Below are 25,994 nucleotides of genomic sequence, written 5' to 3' on the forward strand. Positions count from 1 at the left end.
TATGTGCCGTCACAGTGCAGACAGAGGTTGTAAACATGGCGGCGGACGGGATGGTGCTCACCAACCACGACCATCAGACTCGAGTGGGGATACTGACAGGTGAGGAGAGCGTTTGATAAAATGTGATAAAATGCTTCTTCACGGTTCACCTGTGTGTCGTTTCGCCGTCGGTTGCCCGCGCTCGTCGGTGTCACGATACGAGCTGTCTCCGCTGCAGAGCTAGCTAACGTTAGCCTGCATGCTAACCGGTCATCGGTGTAGCGCTAACGTTAGCTGGCTGCTCTCGGAGCGACCGGACAGAGGCGGGAAGCGTCGTCTGTACCGGACTCTGTAACGTTTATTGACATGTGAGTGAATGGTTGTCATATTCAGTGTTGTACTACTGTAGTGAGATATTTTAATCAGCGTCAAGAGAAATAGAACGAGCAAAAACCGACCGGTGAATACTTTCAAAATTAGAGCGCTGAGCACGAGCTATAACGAGGGGCTGCTTTTATTCTGAAATAAAAACACGCTCTTCCTGTTCGCGTCTGCCGAATGTTGCCAACTTAACGAAAAGGAAGGTTATATATATTTTGTAGCGGTGCAGCGTTACCGAGCCTACTTCAGCTGCATTATTCATGTCCCTTTGCAGATCCGACGTGTTGGCCGCTGTTGAGGCAGCTTCTCGCTCACATGCATTTCATTATGAAATGACAGTCAGTGCATTTAATCGTAACGTGTCTGTGTGTAATTTTAATGCAACGTACAATCGTAGACACATGTGAATCATATAAATCGTGCAGTTTGGTTAGAAGGCGCGGTGCAGCCACAGATGAAACCTGTTTCTGCAGGTTGTTTCTAATGAGCTCAGCTGATGTTGGATCCGATCTTGAGTCGTGCCTGCACAGGAGAACCAGGACCAGTATGCATACAGTCACACCGGTTAGCCCCGTTGCCTCCTCCTCGCCAAGGCGGTGGAGAGACGTGAGAGTAATGTTAAAAAAGAGGATGCACGCCAGCAGCTGGCATCTAACAGCAGCTCACCCTGCTGTCCTTCCAGCTGACAACCACAACCTCCTGTCACATGTTAACGCACGTTCCTTACCCATCCATGCGCCGTGTGTGTGTGTTGTCTTGTACATGTCTAAGTATGTGGAAGACATTTTGACTGAGCTGATGGGTCAAGTTTAGGGTCAAATATAGGTTTAGGATGAAAATTTGACACAATGTGAAATATGGAAAATGCACGAACACAGCTGGCCAGTGTGTGTTATTCTAAATGTTGTTGGAACAATGTTAGGAAAGCCAATGATAGGAGATTGTGATGACTGGGCAGAAGGAGTCTGATATGAGCTATTACATCTCCCAGGTGTAGCATATTAAGCTGGAATACATCAAACAAAGGTGTGTGTGTGTGTGTGTGTGTGGAAAAGGCAAACATAAGGCTGGAGATATTCTACGTCGAGCCAACGATGAATTGTTGTCCGAAAACTATTAAAAACACATCAGTGAGTCACACTGTTGCACTGGCTGACATGCTCCTTCATTATCATGGACACACACACACACACACACACACACACACACACACACACACACACACTGTCTTTTTTTTTGAGTCACACACACACACACACACACACACACACACACACACACACACACACATACACACACCCCGTCCTGCTGCAGTAAATACTCACCGGAGCACCAAATGTGTTCTAATCAGTGGTTGAAAATCCAAATTCAAATGGTCAACTACTAAATAAACTACACTGCTCATTCATTTGTAAAGATGTGCGACCGCAAGGAGGGACAGATACATTTAGGGTAACCCTGGGTTTGACATGTGTCACCTTCAACATCTGGGTCACAGAGCTAAACATAGGTTTCTGTTTATTATTGTGTATTAACTCTTTATTGGCAGTTTATTAGAGTGATTTCCAGAATACTCAAAGACTCCTTTAAACATCTGGATGAATTTGTTTTACCTGGTTCCCAGTTTGGAATTCTGCTTCCTGTCTAGGTTACTGATAATGATTTTTTTTCAGCCAAATGAAAGAGTTCTAAGGACTCTGGAAACATGTTTAGAACAGGGATAAGTTTTAACATTGTACTTTACTTTTCTCAAATGTAATGGAAACACAGTAAAAGCACAGACAAGGGCAACGCTGAGGAATAAGAGTCAAAAGCCAAAAATGTTGAGAAACTGATGCACATGGTTGGTTTCAGTCTTTTCAATGGTTTTATTTGGTCCAGGTCACATTAATTGATTAGTTATATTACCAAGAGTTATTATTATATAGTTATTAGTGAGTTATATAGTTGGAAAATGCTGACATAAATGTTATATAAATGTCAGTAAATTCATGTACTTAATAAATATTTGTAGTCTTATTGTTAATTATTCTTGGACTTGTATTAAATTGGATTCTATGTGGTTTTAAAGAGGCTGCAGATCAGAGCAGAAACCCTGTTTACAGACTAGACTGGCCAGAGGTGTCACTCAAGGTGCAGCAAGTCCATAACGACTTACTGTCAGTGGATAATTGGCTCTTAAATGTATAATTAGATTACAGGAAATGTTCTATACTTTTATGTGGAAGTAGTTTTTTCTTCTAAATGAATTCATGAATACATTTAAGGATGCAGCTGCTTTTGTATACAGAGCTCAATTGATGGTTTTCTTCAGTTAGATCGAGTTAAAACACTCACACATTGTTTAGCTTCCTCTCTTCATCCACACTGGAGAGATTATACATGTAATATATCAGCTGTTGGCATTTGTAATCTTAGTTTTTGGAGAGGTGAAATCTGTCCCAACTGCATATCAATGCAGTAATTTGCTAACATACAAGCATCACTTTCTGTTTAATTCAGCGCTGCTTGTTGGCAAGATAGACAACAGAAAACACACTTTAAAGGGTTGAAGTGTGTCTGATGATACAGAGAGCAGGAGAAATAAGAGAAATCATCATGCAATGTGAGGTTTCACCTGACCAACCTTGACACAAAAAAGTTAGACCGCTAGACTGATTGACCTCTAGATATTTTTGTCCATGATATCAGTGTGCCAAAGCTTCAAAATAAGCCACATTTTATACATCCATTTGTCAGAGTGCTGCAGTGACAGGCGGCAGCGTCTGCAGTCTTCAAATGTCATTAAATGTACATTTAAATGTGCCAGACAGCCCTTTAAAGCCATGATACACATGTTCTGTAAGAGATATAGAACAGTGTTACTGTTAGGCCTGTCACAATGATTATAGTCTTATCATTCAATAACGTAATTATCAGCATCATCATGTCTATATATGGATTTATCATATGATACATGGACATGACCTTGATCATTTTTTGACCTCAGTATTGCCACACTTCACATTAGCAGCTAAGAGGCTATTCATGTCACATTGGCTGAGCTAGTAGTGTCCTCCATTCCTCACTGTGTATGTCCTGAGTGGAGACTGTAGAAGAATTAAAGGTAAATAACTCTGTACCCAACCATAATGACAGTCTGTGTTTTTAGATAAGTGTAGCACCCAGTCTGTAATCCCACCCCCCTTACATTATTATACTATTATATAATCATTATATCAGTGGTATAAAATGATCTTCAAATGACAATAATATCGTTTATCGTGATTATTTCTGAGACAATATATCGTCCAATAAAAGTAGTTATCGTGACAGATCTATTAACAGTGAAATTACATCAGAGGTGTTTCATCATGAAGTTTTGTCCCAACTTCTGGACAAAAGACACATCAATAAAAGACACACACACTTCATAACACACACACCTGAGCATCTGTGTAACCTGCTTCTCTCTGTCTCTCTTCTTCAGTCAGTGACAGCTGTTACAAGAACTTGGCTGAGGACAGGAGTGGAGTCAACCTGAAAGACCTGGTCCATGATCCCTCACTGTGAGTCCACACACCCACACTAACACACCCTGATAAGTCCACACACACACATACAGTGTACACACTAACTGTGTCTCTGTCACCTACTGCAGGCTAGGAGGAGTCATCGCAGCCTACAAGATCGTTCCAGATGAGATTGATGAAATTAAGGTACGCGTCTCTGCTTTAAGCTGGCTAGTAACCACATCACCCAGTCTGTCAGACGCTCAGCAAGATGCTGCGAGACAGTCCGGACCTTTCACACTTTGCTGGTGGCGTTCAGAGGCGTCTCAAAGTCACGTCATAGAAGATGACACACTTGATGACTGAGATACAAGCACAACAACACTGACAGCAGCGCCCAATTTAGTTCATTAAGCAGGGAGCATGCATCCGGCCATAGTATAGTAGGTGAGGAGGATTCATGATGTAGATATAGTAGTGATGTTTGTGTGTGTGTGTGTTTACGTGTTTGCAGGAAACTCTTTTGGACTGGTGTGACGAACAGGAGCTGAATCTCATTCTCACTACTGGAGGAACTGGATTTGCACCACGAGATGTTACACCTGAGGTAAACACACACACACAGGCACTGGAATTTAAATATCAAAAGAGGAAAAAAGCTGATAACAGTGTTAGTCACTAAAGAATAGTGAATAGAAAATTCACTGAAAAAAAGGTCTCTGTATTGAAAGTTTGAAAGTCAAATTTAATTCAAATATGAAAGTAGATTATGTAACACTATCCAGGTCCATTTGTACAGCCAATGGTAACCAATTCATTTGCATGGCATATATTACAGTATAAGCTCATTTCAGCCTGTCACAGGTATATATGTCAGCATGCTGATAAGTAACAAGTAATTACAATATAAAATGCCAGACATTCATTATCTGAATTCATTTAGGAATGGTGTTGCCATAGTTTAGTTTATACTCCAGTGAGTGCTGACAAGTTCATTTTTTAACTGAAAAATGTCCCAGTTATTATATATTTCCATATTTTGGTCAAAACTTTTTAATAACCAAGTTTAAAAGATCCTCATGAAATGTTTGTCAGTGTTGTACATTTGTCTGTAGATATCTTTAACTCAGCACTGATAGTATCAAAAAATGAACTGATGAGTAAGTATACATATAGTTAATACATGGGTTGTAGGTTTGACTGGGGGACAGAATGAAGTCCAAGAGTTCATTGAAAGTATTTAAATGGAATTTCCTGAAAGTGTTTCCTGAATATATGCACATTTGTATTAATATAGAAAATAACCCATTTTGATGAAATTGATCATTAAAAATACAAATTAGAATTTCAGTGTACTTCTGGTATACAATCCTTTACTGCCTTAGATAAGAATTAATACACAGAATATTTACAATAAACCAAAATGTAGACCCATTGATTTTTTTTCTTTGACCTAAAAATCATTGAAAGAAGTTGGTACCACTTTTTCCAGCTTTTCCAACAACTTCCACCAAATTCTGTGGGTGTTTTACCCTGAGAGGCAAAACTCAGGGCAAGAATAACCTCATTAACAGTTAAGCAACCTGGCTTTTGGCAGCTAGACAGTAAGAGAACAGTGTGTAGAGACATGTTAGTCAAGGGGACAAAAACAAGATTTTGAGGTGGACATGTCCACTCTTGATTAAACAATAGACATTATGTTACTATTAGTATTGTAAATAGCAACAGTGCTCACCTAGATCTGTTTGTGGGTAAGAAATGTTTAAATCTATTGAGTGAATGAGTGTTGGTGTTTGTGTTGCAGGCCACCAGAGAGGTGATAGAGAGAGAGGCTCCGGGTATGGCTCTGGCCATGCTGATGGGATCACTCAACGTTACACCATTAGGCATGCTGTCCAGGTGACGACTCATTCTCTTATTCTGCTCTGTTTGTTTACTGTCAGTCAGTGAGCCGTGCTGTCAAAATGAGCAGGTTCACCACTAATCTGCTAATCTGTTTTATTCTAACCAGATTAGCGTGTGCGCTCTCCTCTCCTGCTTTAACCTGATTTGTGCTGTGTTGTTTTCAGGCCGGTGTGCGGCATCCGTGGTAAAACTCTGATCATCAACCTGCCAGGGAGCAAGAAGGGCTCTCAGGTAAGATTCTGTGACTCTTGTTTACTCGACTGCCTCTGTACGCTGTTAGAATGTGCTGATCCAGATAGAATCACAGGACAAATAGTGACTTCACTTGACAAAGCAGTAAGTCGTACTGTTTTTCATTTATTGCTATTGAAATTAGCACTCTTGCAAGTAACCTCGATATTTCAATTCTGCGCTATAGACAAGTAGATGGCAAGCAACCACAACTGCTATGTTCAGGTTTTTCTTTTCTCTGGTTTTACCCTTAAATGCATGTAAATTGAATGTTCGACGGCCCCTACGTTCTAGTCCAGCATCTGCAGAGGATCCCGCTCTGAGCACCCAGCCCTCTTAACAGAGGCGGCCTCGGGTTGAGCTGACCAAGGGTCGGTGCTGATACTCAGTAGTTAAACATTTTGTCTCGGTTAAATGTTTAAACTCTCCCAGGTCCCCCGCACGACTGAGCAAGCTGCCATTTAACCTACGAGATAAAGTCGTTTTTCCACCAGTCATCCAGACTCCATTCATAAATCCCAGGTTTAAAGGGACTTAGCTGTAGGCCAATGTTGTTTCCTGCCACAAATCAAGTTAAATAGTTTTTTCGTGTTCCATTCTGCCGCCACATTATCAGACTAACAAAAAAAGGCACATAGACCGCATACTGTGCCACTGACCCACCTTGAACCATAGCAGAGGAAATTTCTTCACTGCGACAGCCATAATTACAATCACTATGTTTAAAGATGATTTTAAATTATACTAAATTTGGTGAAGAGCACACACTGTCTTTTTTATGGCTTGAAAGTCAAAGTTTAAACTTGACCTGGGAGTTGAAATTGTTTAACCATAATGATGGTGTAATTAATGCTCCAGTTGCACAGTTGTTATGGCGACAGTGTTCGCAAGCAGTTGCCTATATACACATCAGCAAACACGGAGCAACATTATCATTCATTTGGAGTTACGTTTTTATCTACAATGCAATAGTCACTCTAATTTTGTAGCTCTGATTTGGTCTCCATCCATTATTAGCGTTTTCTTGCTAAAAACAGTTGCTGTTGTTTTAAACAAGATTGATTAGGCTGGAAAACCAAAAATATGAGCTAAAAGAGGCTGTAAAGCTCCACATGTGACCCCTTTCACATTACACACAGTCTAATGTTAATAAATCAAATGAATTCAGCTTTAAATAAACTAACTCTGAGTGTGCTGGATGTGTAAATAGGCACCTGTTTGCTGACATAAATGTTGTTGATGCTGCCCCCAAGTGGTGAAAAAAAATGAATGAATGCTCCTTTAAGTATCTGTTAGTATATGTTAATAAACACAATTAAATTAGACATGAAGTATGGAGATATTACAGTCACATCTTATTTTTTCTCATTGTCACATGTGATTCTGGTTATATACTGACTTGATGCAATGATGAAAAAGCTTCATAAGACACTACAGCTCATCACAGCATCTACAGAGCTTTCACATTATATAGTTGACTTATTCAAAGTTTATATCATACAGGAGTGTTTCCAGTTCATCCTGCCCGCTCTGCCCCACGCCATCGACCTGCTGCGCGAGGCCTTGGTTCGGGTCAAATCCACGCACGCCGCCCTGGAGCAGCTGCCCTCCCCTTCCGCCCTGCTGGGCAACACGCACACCAACACGCTCAGCAACACGCACACCATGGAGCGCGGCACCCAGTGCGAGGAGGAGGACGAGGACGAGGAGGAGGAAGACAGGAGGAGAGGAGGCCGACACGTGCACAACCACCACCACCACCACCACCAGCACGCCTCCTCCCACATCACGGCGGCCGCCATCGCTGCCAAGGTAAACCCGGTCAGACAGGACGCACACCAGGACACACACAGCAGGACCAGCGCTGCCTGCTGGAAACTGGATTGATGAAAGTTTAATGATCCCTGTGGGGAAATTGGGTCATTGCAGCAGCAGGATACTGTACTATAGACAACCAATGCTCACATACTATAGGCTGCTGCAGGTTTCCAAGCCAAACCTCCCCCCTCCACATATAAACAATAAAAAAAAATCACATTCAGCAGGAGATTTCAGAATGTCTATTTTCACATTGCACATAAAAATCTCACCAGTCTAGCTTGAGCTTAGAAAAAGGATGAAAAAGTAGTCCCAGTCCCTCAACATAGACCTCATTTACACCTGGCATTAGCACGTGATCTGTATATGATCTGTGTATCAGATCAGCTGGACCACATCTTGAGGTGGTGTGACCTGCATTGCGATCAGGACTCAGACAGAAGGAAGTGTTAATATGTTCATCTAAATCTGCCCAAGAAGGTCTTAAGCTTCCTGCAGATAAATGCTTCCTCAGCAAAGTAGAGCCCATACAGCAGCAAACGCCTCAGGAGACTCTGGATGCACCGCTACGACGTCATAGCAACGCACAGCTTTGATTAGTTTCTTATAAGTAACATGAAAGGAAAAGAAAAGAGTCCTGCGGATGTACAATAGCGTCATTATCACCATCATCATGTCTGTATATGGATTTATCATATGATACATGGACATGACCTTGATTATTTTTTTAACTCAGTATTGCCACACTTCACATTAGCAGCTAAGAGGCTATTCATGTCACATTGGCTAAGCTGTGCACGTTTTGAATGGAGACTGCAGAAGAATTAAAGGTAAATAACTCTGTCCCCAACCATAATGGCAGTCTGTGTTTTTACAGAAGTGTATCACCCAGTCTCCAATTCCAAATGACAATAATATCGTTTGTCGAGATCATTTCTGAGACTATATATAGTCCAATAAAAGCAGTTATCGTGACAGACCTGCCAATAGTGTCATCTTAAGCTTTTACGCGTCGTTAGCTGCCAAAATGTACCTGAGGAGACATTAAGTTAATTTCTCAACACAAGGTGCAAACTCTTCTACCTCCAAATTGGAGTAACATAGCACTGTTAATGGGAAAAATGAATGGGACTTTTACCTCCAGAGGAACACAAAATAGTTCCTCCCACTTTCCAACTCTATTGAAATCTGATCACAGTGCAGCAGAATCAAGATAACAACTGTGGTTATTAATACCAGATGTTATTAATAATATGTCATTTTATCCACATGACATATTCAGATACAGATTGTGTATGTATACTAATTGGGGATGGGGTCTTCACTCACACGAGCCAACATGAAACACTTGACATGTACACTTGATTAAATCATTTATAACTACAGTTTAGAATAGAATCAGCTGCTACTTCATTCAAATGTCAACTTTTTGTATCCATTTCATGTCATTCACCTGTCTGTCTGTCTGTGCCGACATGTGTCTGTGTGTGTCTGTGTGTGTGTGCACGTGCATGTGTATGTGTATCCATCAGACAAGCAGTGCTGTGGTCATGGCTAAAGGGGCTCCCTACCTGCCCGGCAACACACCTGCCCCTCCCACTCATTTCACCTGTAGCCATGACCATCAGGTGAGACACTCACTCGCACACACACTCCCCCTTCCTCTCTTCTCCTCTCATTGGTCAGCTCATCATGTCTGTCGGTCACACACACTGCTGGCTCCTGTTCTTTATACACGGATAACTGAATATTCGTCATTTGATTGTTGATGCCTTAGCGGTTTCAAATGTGCGATACTTTGGTATATTTAACTTAAAGGTGCAGTGTGTAGAGTTTAGTGGTATCCAGCAGAACTGACTAGGCAGAAACAAAATAGAACATTCATGAGTTTGTTTTATTTAGTGTGTAATCCCTTGAAAATAAGACTGTGCTTTTGTTACCTCACAATGAGCCCTTTATATCGACACAAGGAGTGGGTCCTGCTACACAGAGTCTGCCATGTTTCTACTGTAGCCCACAAGGGACAAACTAAACACTGGCTCTAGAGAGCATGTTTTGTGTTTTTGTTGGTTTTTGCGGGCACCGTAGAGTCTACTATCATGAAGCAGAGGCTGAGGGGAGGGGTATTCAATTGGTTGCAATCTACAGTTTCACCACTAGATGCCACTTGATCCTACACACTGCACCTTTAATAATATACAATTAAGCCTATTTGAATGTTATGAAACCAATGAAAACAGATACACACATGATATTTGATGATGGACAATTGATAGAAATGTGTCATTAAGGCTTCACTTATCAGATACTTATTTGTTATAGATAGAAAATATAATTATTTGGCTTCTTTCAGCTCACTGTTTTTTCACTTTGAATCTGCTCTCATCATTGTAGTTTATAGCAGCAGGCAGCTGTTTTTAGTAGGAAAAAAAACACAGGGTTGTCTGGCAAAAGAAATGAACACAGCTCAGCTCATGCTGGACCACATCGTGCAGCATCATCTGGTGAGGCGCTGTAGTGGGCCATCATATACATGCACACACAGATTCTTGATTAGATGACTTTGTGACATGAGTGGTGGAATTTAACTTGTGATCTTTGGAGTAAAAGGTACTTTTCTTGAGTTGTAAAATCCTCATTTGATCATGATCATTTAAAATGTACCTACATCATAAATATAAAATCTGTACACTTGTTTAAGGAATAAGAGAGAGGCTCAACAGCTTTAAATGACTGTGTAGCTGTACAGTAAAGCAGCTCACTATGAGTGTTTCACTATGATCAGCACACAACCAATAATACTGTTAATCAAATTTTCAACACTGTATTCACGTCATCCAAGAAAAAACACACTGTAACTCAGGGATAACTCAGTTAGAGGAAGTGATAGTCACTAAACAAGTGAGTCATGTCCAAAAATGAGCTGAAAAAACTGGTGTCTGTTTTGAAATGTCAGAATAAATTTAAATCATAAAAGTAGATATCACTTAGGAATGGCAAGATTACAGTATTAGCTCATTTTACTGCAGGGTTGTCATACATAGAGCCTGTGAGCCAGAACTGGCCCATGGAGGGGTCCAGTCTGGCCCACTGGATAACTGCTGATTTTCACCCGTCATTCACAGTCAAGACTTCTGATCTTCAAATCTGAATCAGTCAGATTTTTCCTCGGTGGGCTTGCACTGGGGCTGAGCGATATGGGCTGAATCAAATATGATATTTTTGACAAATACTTTGATGTCGATATTTTGACAATATTGTATGGACGACTATCAGTGCTTTCACAAAATATTTATGCAATGAGATGTTTGATACATAATTAGAAAAAATCAGTCATTTGGATATAATGACTAAGTGGATAAAGGCAGATAATAGAACAATCTGTTAAGCTCAGAAAAAATACTACTACTAAAAATACTGTAATGCAGCCTTTATATATATCACCATATTACCATATTCACAGTCTAAGACGATATCTATAAAATGTCACGACATCGATATAATATGGATTTATTGCCCAGTCCACTTTATATTATATATTATTTATAGGTTATTATGCAATGGTTTTACTGGTCTGACGTGGCCCCTGAACTAAAATGAGTTTGACACAACCAGGTTGTTAAGAGAGAGAGTTAATAGGATCATCTTCATCAGCCGGTTAGTATCATGTTGCTGGGTTAGTTGAACCATGGATGAAGAACGGGGGCCTGGAACATTGAACGCTGTGGTAATGTCGGTGGTAGAAAGCAGCAGTTTGTAGGTGTGATGGCTATTTACTTTACAGAAGAGAAGAAAAGTTGGTGTATCTTTTAAAATCATTTATTTCCTAAATTGTGTCAAGATCAGTGACAAGAACACTGACATCAAAGTAAGCATTAAGTGTGTGTGTGTGTGCGTGTGTTTGTTTGTATGCGCGTGTGTGTGTGTAGATCCCGGACTCGATCATTTCTCGAGGCGTTCAGGTGCTTCCTCGAGATTCGGCCTCTTTAAGCTCCACCCCTTCCGAGTCACCGCGGGCAACACAGGCGACCTCCCGCCTTTCCACCGCCTCGTGCCCGACACCCAAGGTACACACAAACACTCACACACGCACACACACGGACAAATAATCAGACATTTTTGAAGTTCCTTGCATGTTGCTTGAGAAGACTCCTAAAAGCATGCCAAGATACTGAATGTAGCGTTTACCGTGACTCCCATCAAATTCTTGCATGATTGGATATTTTTCTGTCTTCTATTTTCCCAACTTTGAAACTGTCTCTCGATGTTTTTTACCACTACTCCCAGTTAAGAAGAGGTTGCCAGTTTAACTCCATTAATCGGCCCTCAGACGGCTTCATCAACATGAAACCAAAATGTCAAAGTTTGATTGAACCTCGCAGAACATGACTGTCGGCCTCTCGCTCGCAGTGATGGATTACTTTTACTTATTGGACTCAAAAGTCTCGGGACTGGTGTGCTGTTTGGAACTGAATGGGAGTGAATGAGACCGTGAGGAAAATATAAATACCTTTAGTTGTGATGCAATCAAGTAATAATTATCCCAATTCATGCATGTTATAGCATTACAAATGAAGGGGAAAAGTCCAATCATAGTGGAATGACCTTAAAGTTTATGTGTATTTCTAATTTTCCCTTTTAAATACGTATGTTTGATCACCTCCCTGTTAACTAATGTGTTCCCTGTTTTTAATTGGCTGTTGATGCTGTTTCACATTTATCTCTTGATGAATTCAGTATAATGTACAAACTTGAAGGAACTTGACACACACTACGAAAATCTGCTGTAATTACCACTATGCAGCTTAGTTTCTCACTTTTTTTCCGTTTAGCTTTTATTTTTTTGATGGCTGTTAAGCTGCTGTCAGTAAAACTCAACACTTCCTGTATAGATGTTTCACATTAAAAGCCTTTCTGTGGCTCTGAGGGCATAATTACTTCTGTTCTTTGTCAACTTAAGCAAAGAGGATGGATACTGTGCACATGAAACCCAAGTACCTGTGCAGGTTATAATAGTATCTAATAGAAAAGTAATTTATATTTTACAACCTCCCAAAAATGTTTGGGATTATCTTTTGGCATTTTTGCTTCGACTTAATCGATAACAGTGCAAAGAGAAAGAGGAAACAAGTAGAGAGAGAGTTATGATGTGCAGAAATCAATTTGCAGACTACCTCTCGTTTCCTCTTTAGGCTTTTAATTTGAAACGTGCAGAAAGTGTTAAGTTTCGCCGATGATAACTTAATATCTGTCAAATAAAACATGGCCAACAAGTGGAATCTAGCAAAGTGGTGATTGTGTCTGTGCTATTGAAGAAGTGTTGTGGAAATGTACATTATGCTAAATTTACCATTACAGCTCAGGTAATTCCACTTTTCCCCAGTGTTTTTAATTATTTACATGGCCTTTATTAGCGATTCAAGACCGACACACAGCTTGAGAAAAAGTTGTGTTTAAATAAAACTGGAGGATGCTGTATTTTTAAGTGAACCAACCAACAACAGCCCACTTGGGCAACTGTTGCTACACTGGATATGTCACAGCTTTTTAAATTGATAAATAATGCAGAAAAAAGCACAATGTGACTCATGAAGAAAGTAAAATGTCATCACAGGTTTTACAAACTGTTTTGATGAAGCTGTGTTATGAGAGGAACCTCCATCATTGCGGAGAACACTCAACAAATACGCAATTTAAAAAGCAGAAAAGTCAGTTGTGTAGCTGCAGCTTGAGTGTTCTGCTATAAATGATGGTATTTACATCTCTGTGTCCTGTGTATTAAACACTATTCATAGACACATCAACATGAAAAAGCATTGCTAGACTGTCCTGTTATAAGGAGGAGAGGTATTTGAATCACTCTGTACATACGTTTGCATCAAACAATGACCAAATATAGAATATCTGTCTATCTCTCTGCAGGTTCAGTCACGATGTGGCAGTAATGAGAACATTCTGAGAGCCAGTAAGTTCTCTGTGGTGTGTGTGTGTGTGTGTGTGTGTGTGTGTGTGTGTGTGTGTGTGTGTGTGTGTGTGTGTGGTGTGTGTGTGTGTGTGTGTCTCAGTCTCATTAACTTGCCAGTACTTCAACAGCAAACTTGCATCAACATGGAAAACTTAACGGTGTTGTTTATAGTAGCACATTTACCTGTTCATTTTAATTCTGTGTGTGTGTGTGTGTGTGTGTGTGTGTGTGTGTGTGTGTGTGTGTGTGTGTGTGTGTGTGTGTCTGTGCGTAGGCCACAGCGCGGTGGACATCAGTAAAGTGGCGCGTCGTCATCGCATGTCCCCGTTCCCGTTGACGTCAATGGACAAAGCCTTCATCACTGTTCTGGAGATGACGCCTATTCTGGGAATTGAAGTCATTAACTACAGAGGTGAGGCTTCAGACGTGTGTCTGCGCCTGTGTGTGTGTTTAGGACTATTTTAGGTATGCAGAAGAATATAATATAAAATATATTGGCTCTCAAGCGATCCGCTACACACGCATATTGTCATTATTGTATAATAGAAGCGGCTCACACCGCTTTCTCTGCAGACGGTTTGGGTCGAGTGCTCGCTCAGGACATCTATGCCAAAGACAACCTTCCTCCATTCCCCGCCTCCGTTAAAGACGGCTACGCTGTACGAGGTGAGAGCAATAACACCGTCCTACATTAGACAACACCAGGTTAAAATGATGTGAAAGACGTGAATGTGACGGGTGACTCAGCTTATTTATTCACACAGTGTTTAAACTGTCTCTCTTAGCTTGTCACTTGAATCTTCAAAAAATAAACAATATCCATAGTTAACATGACTAACATCATTATCATTGACCTGTAGCTGCTGACGGCCCTGGAGATCGCTTCATCATGGGAGAGTCACAGGCTGGACAACAGGTCAGCTCTAATACACTAACACTACTGTAATGATAGAGCCTTCTGCTGTGTCTCTAATCTCATACATCTGTACTTACACTAAATATTTTGAGTGTGTTCACACTGAGAAGTATTAAAAAATTCAGTGCGCTATGAGTACCTGGATGTTACACTCAAAACAGTCAAAAAGTTGAGTGTTGAACTATAGAAACTTCTCTTCTTAACTATGTAGCAGAAAGGGAGGATCTACTTTTCAAACAGGAAATGGCAGCTGAGGACAGTGAACATTACTGTATTATGGGGTTTTTTGCACTAAGCACCACTACTGTTGCCACATAGAAGTCATTCGTAGGTTTATTGGGTTCATTTAGCCCAATAATGTGATTTTAGACACAGCATTCAACTAAATACTATTAATAGTACTTTTAGCAATGCAGCTACTACTGCTGCTAAACCTGCTACAGTATGATCACTTCTACATATCTAAACTGCTACTTATTGTTCTGCTACTGCTATACTATGAGGCTTATTTTAATGCTGGGAGCACAACATCATCATAATGAAGTAGGAGTTCGACATACTCACACTTTGTGGGCGTCTCCAAGCACCCTTGTTGTGTTGCGTGTAGCAGCATAAAGAGAAAAAAAGGCTGAGTGAAGTGGAATAATGGAAGGTGTGGCGATTTATAAATCCAGTCTAAGCCAGTCACATCGCTGCTTTCATAGCTCTGAACCAGCTGTGTCAATCATAGTGAAGCATGTGATGAGCTCAAATGGAAAAACAAAGTTCTCCAGGAAATCATATTGTTGCCTGTATGGTTTCTGAGTGTGAACACACAGCAGCACAAATCTGCAGCTAGATGGCGTCTTTAAAAGTTTGTTTGTGTAGTCAGATGGTGTTATTCCGCTAATGTTGCCAGGTTTTTTTTTAGCAGCACAGTGATTTAAATAATACATCTACATTTACAATCTACAATCTACACTTTCTGTATCTTTATTCATATTTATTTGATTAGATTTTTGTATTTTTTGTATTTTATTTTTTATTATTATTTATTTTTTATTATTTATTATTATTTTTTATTATCTTTTTTTAAAAATTTATTTTACTTATTTATTTTCATTCTGAGCTATTTTTCGTTCTTTGTATTTTGCATTTTATGTCTGTTTTTTTTCATCTATTATGTTTTAAAAACAAGTGCACTATGACGTGTACTCTATGCACACAGATGTGTGTGTACTGTAAATGTGTCTGTATTCAACATGCTCTAATAATAAACACTTTAAACTTACAATCTACACTTTCACATTGAAGTGAATGAGAGGGTGTGTCCAGACTTTTGACTGGCAAACAACAAATAGTGTGCATGGTTACCCTATGGCATCTTGACTTGTATGTAATAGTTCTTGCTGCTCTCAGATGGCTGCATAGATTTAATGAATGAGAACAAGAATAAAACTTCATCCTTCAAATTCTAACGCTACATCCTATGCTTCATGCAGTACCACTATAACCACAACAAGTAATACTACAACTTTTACTACTGCTCCGAGGACGATTTTGAAAAAAATACATAATTGTGATACTTTGTCTGATATTGCAAATTGATTTGATTTGTGTGTGTGTGTGTGTGTGTGTGTGTGTGTGTGTGTGTGTGTGTGTGTGTGTGTGTGTGTGTGTGTGTGTGTGTGTGTGTGTGTGTGTGTGTGTGTGTGTGTGTGTGTGTACAGCCTACCCACACAGTGATGCCGGGTCAGGTGATGAGGGTGACGACCGGGGCTCCCATTCCTTGCGGAGCTGATGCTGTGGTCCAAGTGGAAGACACAGAGCTACTGAGGGAGTCTGAGGACGTGAGTGCACCGCGTCAGGATAGCTTTACATCATTGGCCGGCCGGTTGGCGGGACGACATATAAGTCGATGGCTGGTAACGGATATATTCACTGTCTGTCTGGTGTGTTTCAGGGCACAGAGGAGTTGGAGGTGAGGATTATGGTCCAGGCCAGGCCCGGACAGGACATCAGGTAAAAAAAAACAAAAAATCCAATATGCTAATGAGACAAAGTGGGAGCTAATTAATCTGACGGTTAATTGTGAGTGTAACGTGTTTGCGTGTGTGCACAGGCCAATAGGTCACGACATCAGGCGAGGGGAGTGTGTGTTGGCTAAAGGAACACACATGGGCCCGTCAGAGATCGGCCTGCTGGCTACAGTGGGAGTGACCGAGGTCAGCGTGCACAAGTTCCCCGTGGTGGCTGTCATGTCCACTGGAAACGAGGTACACACACACACACACACACACACACACACACACACACACACACACACACACACACTCACATGCAAACACACTTTTTTTACACTCAAGACACCACCTGAATTCATGTTTGTGTGTGTTCGGACGTACAGCTGTTGAATCCAGAGGATGACCTGAACCCAGGGAAGATCAGAGACTCCAACCGCTCCACCCTGCTGGCCACCATCCAGGAGCACGGATACCCCACCATCAACCTGGGCATCGTTGGAGACAAGTAGGAGCATTCTAACTTAACACAAGTTACACAGATGTGACTCAGAGATGAGCGCTATGATGTTATAAAGAAAACATCCAACTCATTAGTTAAACGAGTGTGATGTGATTGTTTTTTGCAGCCCTGACGACCTGCTATCAGCTCTCCATGAGGGAATCAGTCGCGCTGATGTCATCATCACCTCAGGGGGCGTGTCCATGGGAGAGAAGGTAACCCCTGACTTCTGACTCAACTCCACTAACCAACTAATGACTTGCTTGAAATGTTTTTAATCATTAATCTTTTCACGGCACTTGTGTCTCTCTCCATCAGGACTACCTAAAGCAGGTGCTGGACATTGACCTTCATGCTCAGATCCACTTTGGACGAGTCTTTATGAAGCCAGGGTAAGAAGGACGGGAGGGAAGGGAAGGGAAGGGGAGGTCTTTATTATTGACCCCTGCTAAGAAATAAGTTGAACTCATTCACTGTTCATATTAACCTCACTGCTGCTGCTATTACTACTACTGCTTCTACTATTACTACTACCATACTACTACTGCTTATACTACTAATACTACTACTGCTTCTACTACTAATACTACTACAATACTACTACTGCTTATACTACTAATACTACTACTGCTTATACTACTACAGCTTATACTACTGTTACTACTGCTTATACTACTACTACAATTACTGCTATACTACTACTATTATTACTATACTACTACTGCCCCTATTACTATACTACTACTATTATTAATGTATTACTAATACTACTACTACTACTACTATACTATTATTACTATACTACTACCACTGTTACTATACTAGTATTTCAATACTACTACTAGTGTTACTATACTACTACTGCTTATACTACTACTACTATTACTATACTACTACTGCTTATACTACTACTACTATTACTATACTACTACTGCTTATGATACTGTGACTATATTTATAACTGTCACTATCGAAGTACTAAAAGTACTATGACTGCTGCTTCTACTACTACCACCTATTACTACAACTACTTCTCCCCAACTGCTCGTAGTACTTCTACTAGCATTGCAGTCACTGCTACTTCTCTTATTGCGACTATGACTCCTGCTTGTACTGCTTTAACTACTAACTAGTATTATTAGCTACCACCACTACTGCTGTTATCTCTGATACTACTGCTATTTTTATTTATTAATGCTGCTTTTGCAACAACTGATTTATTTCTGCTGGTAGTACTGCTGCTGCTACTATTACTGGTGATTGTAGTACTATTACTGATGCTACCACTGCCTCTGATGCTGTCACCACTACTATAGTGAAAATAATGATGTTTTTCTGTCCCTCAGTCTTCCTACTACCTTTGCCACAGCTGACATTGATGGAGCACGGAAACTCATCTTTGCTCTACCAGGTACCATATTTTATTATCTATATATTGTCTATATTACTGTGTGTGTGTGTGTGTGTGTGTGTGTGTGTGTGTGTGTGTGTGTGTGTGTGTGTGTGTGTGTGTGTGTGTGTGTGTGTGTGTGTGTGTGTGTGTGTGTGTGTGTGTGTGTGTGTGTGTGTGGAAGGAGGGCATATACGGACCTGAAACTATTTATTCATTCAATTTGGACTCACTTTTCGCCACTGCAGTATTCTGAGTGCCGGTTTTAAAATTTCAATCATTAATATCACTGGACTACTAATGATTTTCACTCACACACTGTGCGAGCATGATGACACCCTACGTTGCCATGGAATTAACTGAGTCATGGACTAGTGGGTCAAATCCCAGAATCCTCCCTGTCCTCATTCTTTAAAGTTCATCTACGTGAAAGCTGCTGTTCCAACAGTAGCGTAGCCGCTTTAAGGAATAGGGCAGCGTGTAATATGTGTGTGTGTGTGTGTGTGGTTGAGTGAGCAGCACAGAAAAGGGACAGTAATGTGAGCAGTACTGTACAAACTTCAAACTGCACTCCATCCACCAGTATCCTGACAAATCACTCTACAAGTATGTGGCCATCCTGAAGAAACGCTGCTAGAGCCAAATAGCATAAATCCTTCCAATATGTTGTAGGAGATGGAACTGTGTGTCTTCATTTGTAGTCAAAGCAGACACAGTTGAGTTGTCTTAGTGTAAGGTCTCAAGTGTTTGTTATGACTGTAACATCAAGATAAATGTATTCACTGAGTATTAGAAAACAAGAGGTTAACACACACACATGCAGCAGACATTCATATTAGTTCAGACACTTTGCACCGTATGTATGCACTAGTATAAATTGTATTAATTATTTACTAATATTTTGTTTACAGATGTGTTTTACAGATGTTTTCCTCTGGAGTAACTCAGCATTGTGTTATTTTTTTTTAGGGAACCCAGTGTCTGCTGTGGTGACGTGTAATCTGTTTGTGATTCCTGCTCTGAGGAAGATGCAAGGCATTCTGGACCCCAGACCTACCATTATTAAAGCTAGGGTAACACATACACACACACACACACACACACACACACACACACACACACACACACACACACACACACACACACACACACACACACACACACACACAGAGCACTACAAAGAACTCAACTATTCTGGTTCATATTAAAGTAGTAGTTCTTCAGTCTTGAGATTGGTGTTGTTCTATCAAAGGTAGCACAAAGTTTTTGAATATCAGGCTATCTAATAATAGATCACATGATTACATCACAATACATTAACTTTGATACACAAAAAAACTAATCAACTGTTTGAAAATACTAACTGCATATGTACATGTTCCAGTGTAGCTGTTCAAATAACCAGGTTAACATACACACTGGTATGTTTGTTTCTGTGCTTCACTGTTTGGGCAGTGGGTGTGTAGCCCCCCCAGCCATTTACAACTCGCAGGGTGTGAGGTCCAGCTAACAGGTTACATCCCTGTGTTTTTATTTGATTCAGTGCTTCTCTGTTTCTGTTGTGTCTCTCTGTTTGACCGACACACACACATGCAGAGCAGAGAGCTGGTGTGTTTAACTGCTGTGAAACAATCAGAAAATAAGCACACCTTTAAGTGTAAAGCAGTACTCCTGAACAATGCTATGTACGCAGTATAACCCTGAAGTGTGTGTGTGTGTGTGTGTGTGTGTGTGTGTGTGTGTGTGTGTGTGTGTGTGTGTGTGTGTGTGTGTGTGTGTGTGTGTGTGTGTGTGTGTGTGTGTGTGTGTGTGTGTGTGTGTGTGTGTGTTTACATATTTCAGCTTTCCTGTGATGTGAAGCTGGATCCCAGACCAGAGTACCACCGCTGTATTCTCACCTGGCACCACCAGGAGCCACTGCCCTGGGCACAAAGCACAGGTAAACACACACACAAACACACACACATACACACACACACACACATACACACACACACACCTCCACCACCTGTAGGTTTGAAATGGCTGAGAGATCAAGTTACACAGGTGTTTTTCACAGGTGAGTTATCATCAATAAAGACATATTTATTAGAAGTATTCAGTAAAGACACATGTGGCTTTAATACACATGATCTTCCCTAGCCTATCAGTGTCCACATCAGATCAGTTATCAGAAATGTGACCCGTAGCTCACATTACAAGAGTCGGTTTAGCTCACAGGCTCTACTTTTCAGTTTTCACTTGAGGCTCTCCATTAGAATCATTAGAATAGTGGTGTTATAAAAGGAAGTCAATTTTATTTGTATTGCCCAATATCACAAATTACAAATTTGCCTCAGTGAGCTTTACAGTCTGTACAGCAATATAACGTCCACCAATAAGGAAAAACCTCCTAAAAATATATTTTTAACAGAGGAAAAATGGAAGAAACATCAGGCAGAGCAACAGAGGATAGACAGGACGGAGAGGGTTAGGGTTAGGGTACAATAGACAGAATAGGACAAGAAAGACAAATTACATAAATACAGCATCATAAATTAAAGAAAGCCCAAAAAAGCCTTTTCAGTTCCACCACTACGCAATAAAACATGTAAAATATGAGATAGCTGTCTTTATACGTTTAGTCTTTTGGTCCAGCACCTGTTTTTTTATTCCAGATGTGCACGTCTACGACTTAACTTTTTTCAAGTTCCACCATTACACCCCAGAAAGTTAGCAAAATTGTTGAAATACTTTATAAATCAACCTAAACTGGAGGTTGTCAGTTCAGACTGTATTGTAAGTATAAGGAGATGTAATTGGACATGTGTTATTTGAATGGAATAAAAAACAACTAAAATAGCTATTCTATTTTACAAGCAGTAGCGCTGACAGATGAGCATGATGACCTCTGACCCTCTGTCTCCAGGTAACCAGGTATCCAGCAGGCTCATGTCAATGCGTAGCGCCAACGGCCTGCTGATGTTACCTCCTAAAACAGAGCAGTACGTGGAGCTGCACAAGGGAGAGGTGGTGGACGTCATGGTCATCGGACGGCTATGATGCAGGTAAGTCACGCGCTCACACTCCTTTTACACTCCGCAGTGAAGACAGAGAAAAAGAAAAGAAGAAAGAAAAAATCAACCAAAACTTCTTTCTTTTTTTTTTTCCCTCTCCCTCTTCAGACTTCAATGTCACTCGCTACCGATTACCATGGCAGGGCCAGGACTTCCTGTCTGGACAGGAAACGGGCGTGGGGGCAGGAAGCGATGCATGTCGACCTGGTCGCCATTAGCTGTGATGTCATATGCAACAGCCAATCGGAGCCAGCGGAGGCTGAATCCTCATTGGTCTGCTCTGAGGAGATCACTGTATTTCAATGAGAGAAAAAAAATGTGAAAAAAAATATATGAAATATGAGATTTATTCTGTAATATTATTATTATTATTATTATTATTATCCTGATGATAATGATTATTAATATTCTTAATTAATATTCTATTTATTATTATTATCATGGTTCTGATTGAATATTATCATCTTAGTAGTAATCATGCCCTCTTCTCTCCTGTTCATTTGCTTTGTGCGTTCCACATTTTTCCCTGGTAGTTATAGAGATATAGAGACTCTTTTCCCTCCTTCCTCCACTCCTCCTGTCCTTTTATCCCCTTTTTTCTCTTCTTCTTCTTCTTTTCTGCTATTGCGTCCTCTATCCAGATATAGAAACTTCCTTATTAACCCCTCCCTGCAGTATCACTACACTTCCTTCTGCCTCACACTGACCCTAACATCAGACTTTGACAGATATATGAACTGAAGGCTGATTTTAATATATATTTATTATTGAGTTGAAGCTGCTGATATAGTTTGTGCCAGTACACTAAATATGACTTTTTTTGCAGGAAAAAAAGAGGAACAAAAATGCAAGGATTCTTATTTATTTCTTAATTTAATTTTTTTTTTCAAGATATCAAAACATTCAGATCATACTGAGACATTAACGCTCATCTTGACTCTGAGCGAAAGCCATGAAACTCTTTGAGGTGGCTCAGCGTAAAAGCAGCGTGAAGCAGGACTCACGGGGTTAAATCCTTTCAAATATAAACATAATAATAAATACATAATTTATAATTACGCTGACTGGCTGATATTCAGTATAACCCAAACCCTGCTTTCAAGTAGTGATTTACACACGTTTACAGTGTACGCCTTTAAAGGGACAGTACATAGTAAAATAGCATTAAAGTTCCTGTGTACTTTTTTTTTTTTTAAAGGGCACCCTACTAATTTAAATCATGAAGTTTTAAGTTACTTGTCATGTAGCCTACTACTTAGCATTGGGGGGGGGGGATTCTCTGTGGCTCTAAAGTTAGCGTTTTTTAAAGATTTAGCTTAAAAAACAAACCTAATGACGCTGTTAAAGGGCCCTGTGGAGTCTTATAAACAAATATACAAAAGTTAAGTTTACATACATGTTTTGCGCCAAATTGCGTCGTGTCAATCCTCGAGGACTGACGGATGTTTTCTTTCATACATCACATTTATTTTGTAATGTTTTGAAACCTGTTTATATCCGTGTTTTAGCAGTTAGCATCTTCCCTGCCTTTGTTGGAGTATTACTGTGTTTCTCGGCGTGTTACCGTCGAGTCATGTGACTTACCTTAACTAGTGCGACTTTGTATCGTGTCCTCACAAACAACCAAAAAAAAAGAAGAAGAGGATCCACTATTTTAAAAAAATTGCACAGGGTACCTTAGCATTTAAGTTGCATTATGGGAAATATAGGATCCAGTGTTTTAACTCAACTTTTGTTGCTTTAGATTTTGACCGTTCCTTTTTTTAACATATCACCACAGTAGACCTTTTAAAACTCTTAAGTGGCCAATCAGTAATTAGAACTGTCCAGTTGACAGCCAGTCAGAAAGGCAGGCTTTTTATTGGCTAATCAGGCCCTCACACCTTCTTTTTTTTTTTTTTCTTTTTCATTTTCTGCCTTTAAAACCACACGAACAGTAACAAAAAAACAGCTGCTTCAGCGAGTTGTGACGTACAGTATTCTCGACTCCGAGGAAACACTCGAGCCGACATCGCGCGAAAGCAAGGTGTCGCATTCAGGTGCTCGTAAAACGACACAACTGGTGAATTTACTACCACTGACGGTGTATTAAGGTGCTTGTTAAAAGTCAAAAGCGTCCGAGTCGTCTGACCGCTTTTTCTCTCAATGTACTGTATGTAGTTGAGCAACGCTGAGGAAACACAGATTCATGTGATATTTGGCCTGCTGTTTCATAAACGTTTGATATTTAGCCCACTACAAGCTCCGTTTACTTCTAGCATAGAAACAGAATAGTAGAGCAGTGTCTTGCTGATTTAAACACTGACTTTAAATTGTTTACTAATTAACAAGGACCATTTAAATGCATCATATGCAATCTGTGAGACCCCTGCATTCACCAGAACGCCATACCTTAAACTTCTATAGTTCCTCTGATTCTTCCTATCAGTGTGATCAGTGCCAAACAAGCCCACATGGTCAAAGTCTAATGCTGCATTCAGGTCGTATTGGAATAACTGGCGCAGATACTTGTGTGAATTTAATGGTACTTAAAGACACCAGGATGACATGATTGATGTGTTTTGTAGGTGTTGCTGCTGCTGCTGCTGATTTTCTTGTGTCAGTTTGAAATATAAAGTGGAAGCTCACATTTACCATCTTTCTGTATGACATGAAGGCAGCACTAGTCAGCGTTTCTGAGCTTTGACCCCTCTTTTCCCCAACAGGCTGACGCAGTCTTCCTCCAACCCCCTCCTTCCTTCCTTCCCTCCTCCCTCATCTTCCTCTTTTCCTCCCCCCCCAACCCTCCTTTACACTTGCATGCCCATAATGTGGGGGGAGGGGCTTGTCCTTTTCTCTTTGGGCAGGTTTGATTTCAGGTGCGAGACCAGGGTGCAGCACCTGGGCGGGACTTCTGACCCTGGCTATATTAAAAAAAAAAAAAAAAAAAAGGTTTCAGTTTCTGCCAGGTTTTTTTTTACGCATCAGTCGGTGCGTAAAAAGAGTTAAAAAAAAAAAAAATGAAGTCCAGTCTCTGGTTACCAACACCGTCTTCTCATTTTATTCCTCTCTAGCTCTGAGGTCAGAAACTTCCCAGTTACCTCAAACGCACCATTTATCTATCAGTGGCTCGTGCTGTGTTCATGCAGGAGCAAAGTGGAAGAACAGGAATAGGGAGTTTGGACAGTAACTGGAGGGACTTCACCTAAATTAAAAAAAAAAAAAAAAAAGTAATTAAAACACCACAAGTTTTCGGCAGCTCGTATTTCCCGTGAACACAGCATCAGAGCAAAAATCCTGGCACCTGCCCAAGGAGGACTAATCAAACCCAGATAGACTCATTTGAGTAAGAAGAAGCAGGTTATTGATAAACTGCCTTTGTACTGAGTGATTCGTAACACTGGACTTAAACTCAGTGTCACACTGCACACACTATAAACTATGACCAGCACTTGTAATGAAGCAATGACACAGCATTCTACTACTACTGTATAAAATATAATGAAAAAAAGGATGTTTTTTTCTGTAATGATATTATTGAAACTGAAGATGAATTAATAAAAATAATCCTGATTATTCTGTACTTTCTGTTTGGACTAGTTCTTTTTTTCCCCTCTTTTTTAAAAAAAAAATCTCTGGAGGTTTCATTGAGAAGGGAAAGCGATGATACAGGGTGAGCAAAGAGTTGGATGATGATCATTAGAGACATGTTGACAGAAGGATTGTAGCAGATTAGATAGTCCATGCTGTTATCTGATTTTGCCGTGGTCATTTATAGATTTATAGCTCAGCTCACTCACTCCTTTATTCAGCCTGGAAACTGAAATGAAACCATGAACAAGCCTACAAACACTGCAGCTTTATGCAATATGGCTGCAGTGATATGTAGTGGGCATTTTTGCATTAATAACTACAGGAGCCTTCATACAACTTCCACGCAAGACAGGACTCTCAAAGTTATCCAAATAGGTTATTCCTTCATTTCAATCTTTTTCATAATTTTGCATCTCTTTCATGACATTACTTTCTACTTTAATAGGAGAATATTTTTAACATAAGTTGAATCCTATTTAAAGGTTTAAACTTTAAAGGCTATGAATGAATTCCTCTTTGTTCACTAGATTTGGCAGCATATTTGCATTTGTTTTTATCATTCCTGAGATGTGGGCATGTGTGACAAATTAGCTCTTGTTTTTCATATTGTAAGAAAGACAAATGCTCTGTATGGCCTCAGGTTGACAAAAGGGGGCTCCTCTGGGATTCAAACTCAATTCCCAAGATCACAAACAGGCCTCTTATTATGTTGTCATATATGTGTAGGTTAGGGTTTGATGGAATCTAGTGAAGTAATGACATAGTAACAATGACACAGCATTAATAA

General features: G+C 40.2%; 1 protein-coding gene across 2 annotated transcripts; it reads left to right on the forward strand.

The window, feature by feature from the left end:
- On the forward strand, nucleotides 1-25,196 carry gphna (gephyrin a). Of its 2 annotated transcripts, none has more exons than XM_053336288.1 (24): nucleotides 1-99; nucleotides 3,830-3,908; nucleotides 4,001-4,058; nucleotides 4,366-4,458; nucleotides 5,656-5,750; nucleotides 5,921-5,987; nucleotides 7,491-7,799; nucleotides 9,338-9,433; nucleotides 11,735-11,872; nucleotides 13,728-13,770; nucleotides 14,045-14,182; nucleotides 14,317-14,436; nucleotides 14,631-14,686; nucleotides 16,396-16,515; nucleotides 16,629-16,687; nucleotides 16,788-16,941; nucleotides 17,073-17,194; nucleotides 17,316-17,403; nucleotides 17,507-17,580; nucleotides 18,535-18,599; nucleotides 19,548-19,651; nucleotides 20,421-20,517; nucleotides 21,487-21,625; nucleotides 21,743-25,196. In XM_053336288.1, the coding sequence occupies exons 1-23, from the start codon at nucleotides 36-38 to the stop codon at nucleotides 21,618-21,620; spliced, it is 2,373 nt and encodes a 790-aa protein (XP_053192263.1). In that variant the 5' UTR covers nucleotides 1-35; the 3' UTR covers nucleotides 21,621-21,625; nucleotides 21,743-25,196. The 2 variants fall into 2 exon arrangements, with proteins under 2 accessions (XP_053192263.1, XP_053192264.1); XM_053336289.1 differs by having other exon boundaries at nucleotides 14,344-14,436.
- Nucleotides 25,197-25,994: the final 798 nt, after the last annotated feature.

This window comes from Scomber japonicus, chromosome 16 (assembly GCF_027409825.1).
Source record: "Scomber japonicus isolate fScoJap1 chromosome 16, fScoJap1.pri, whole genome shotgun sequence".
Lineage (NCBI taxonomy): Eukaryota > Metazoa > Chordata > Actinopteri > Scombriformes > Scombridae > Scomber > Scomber japonicus.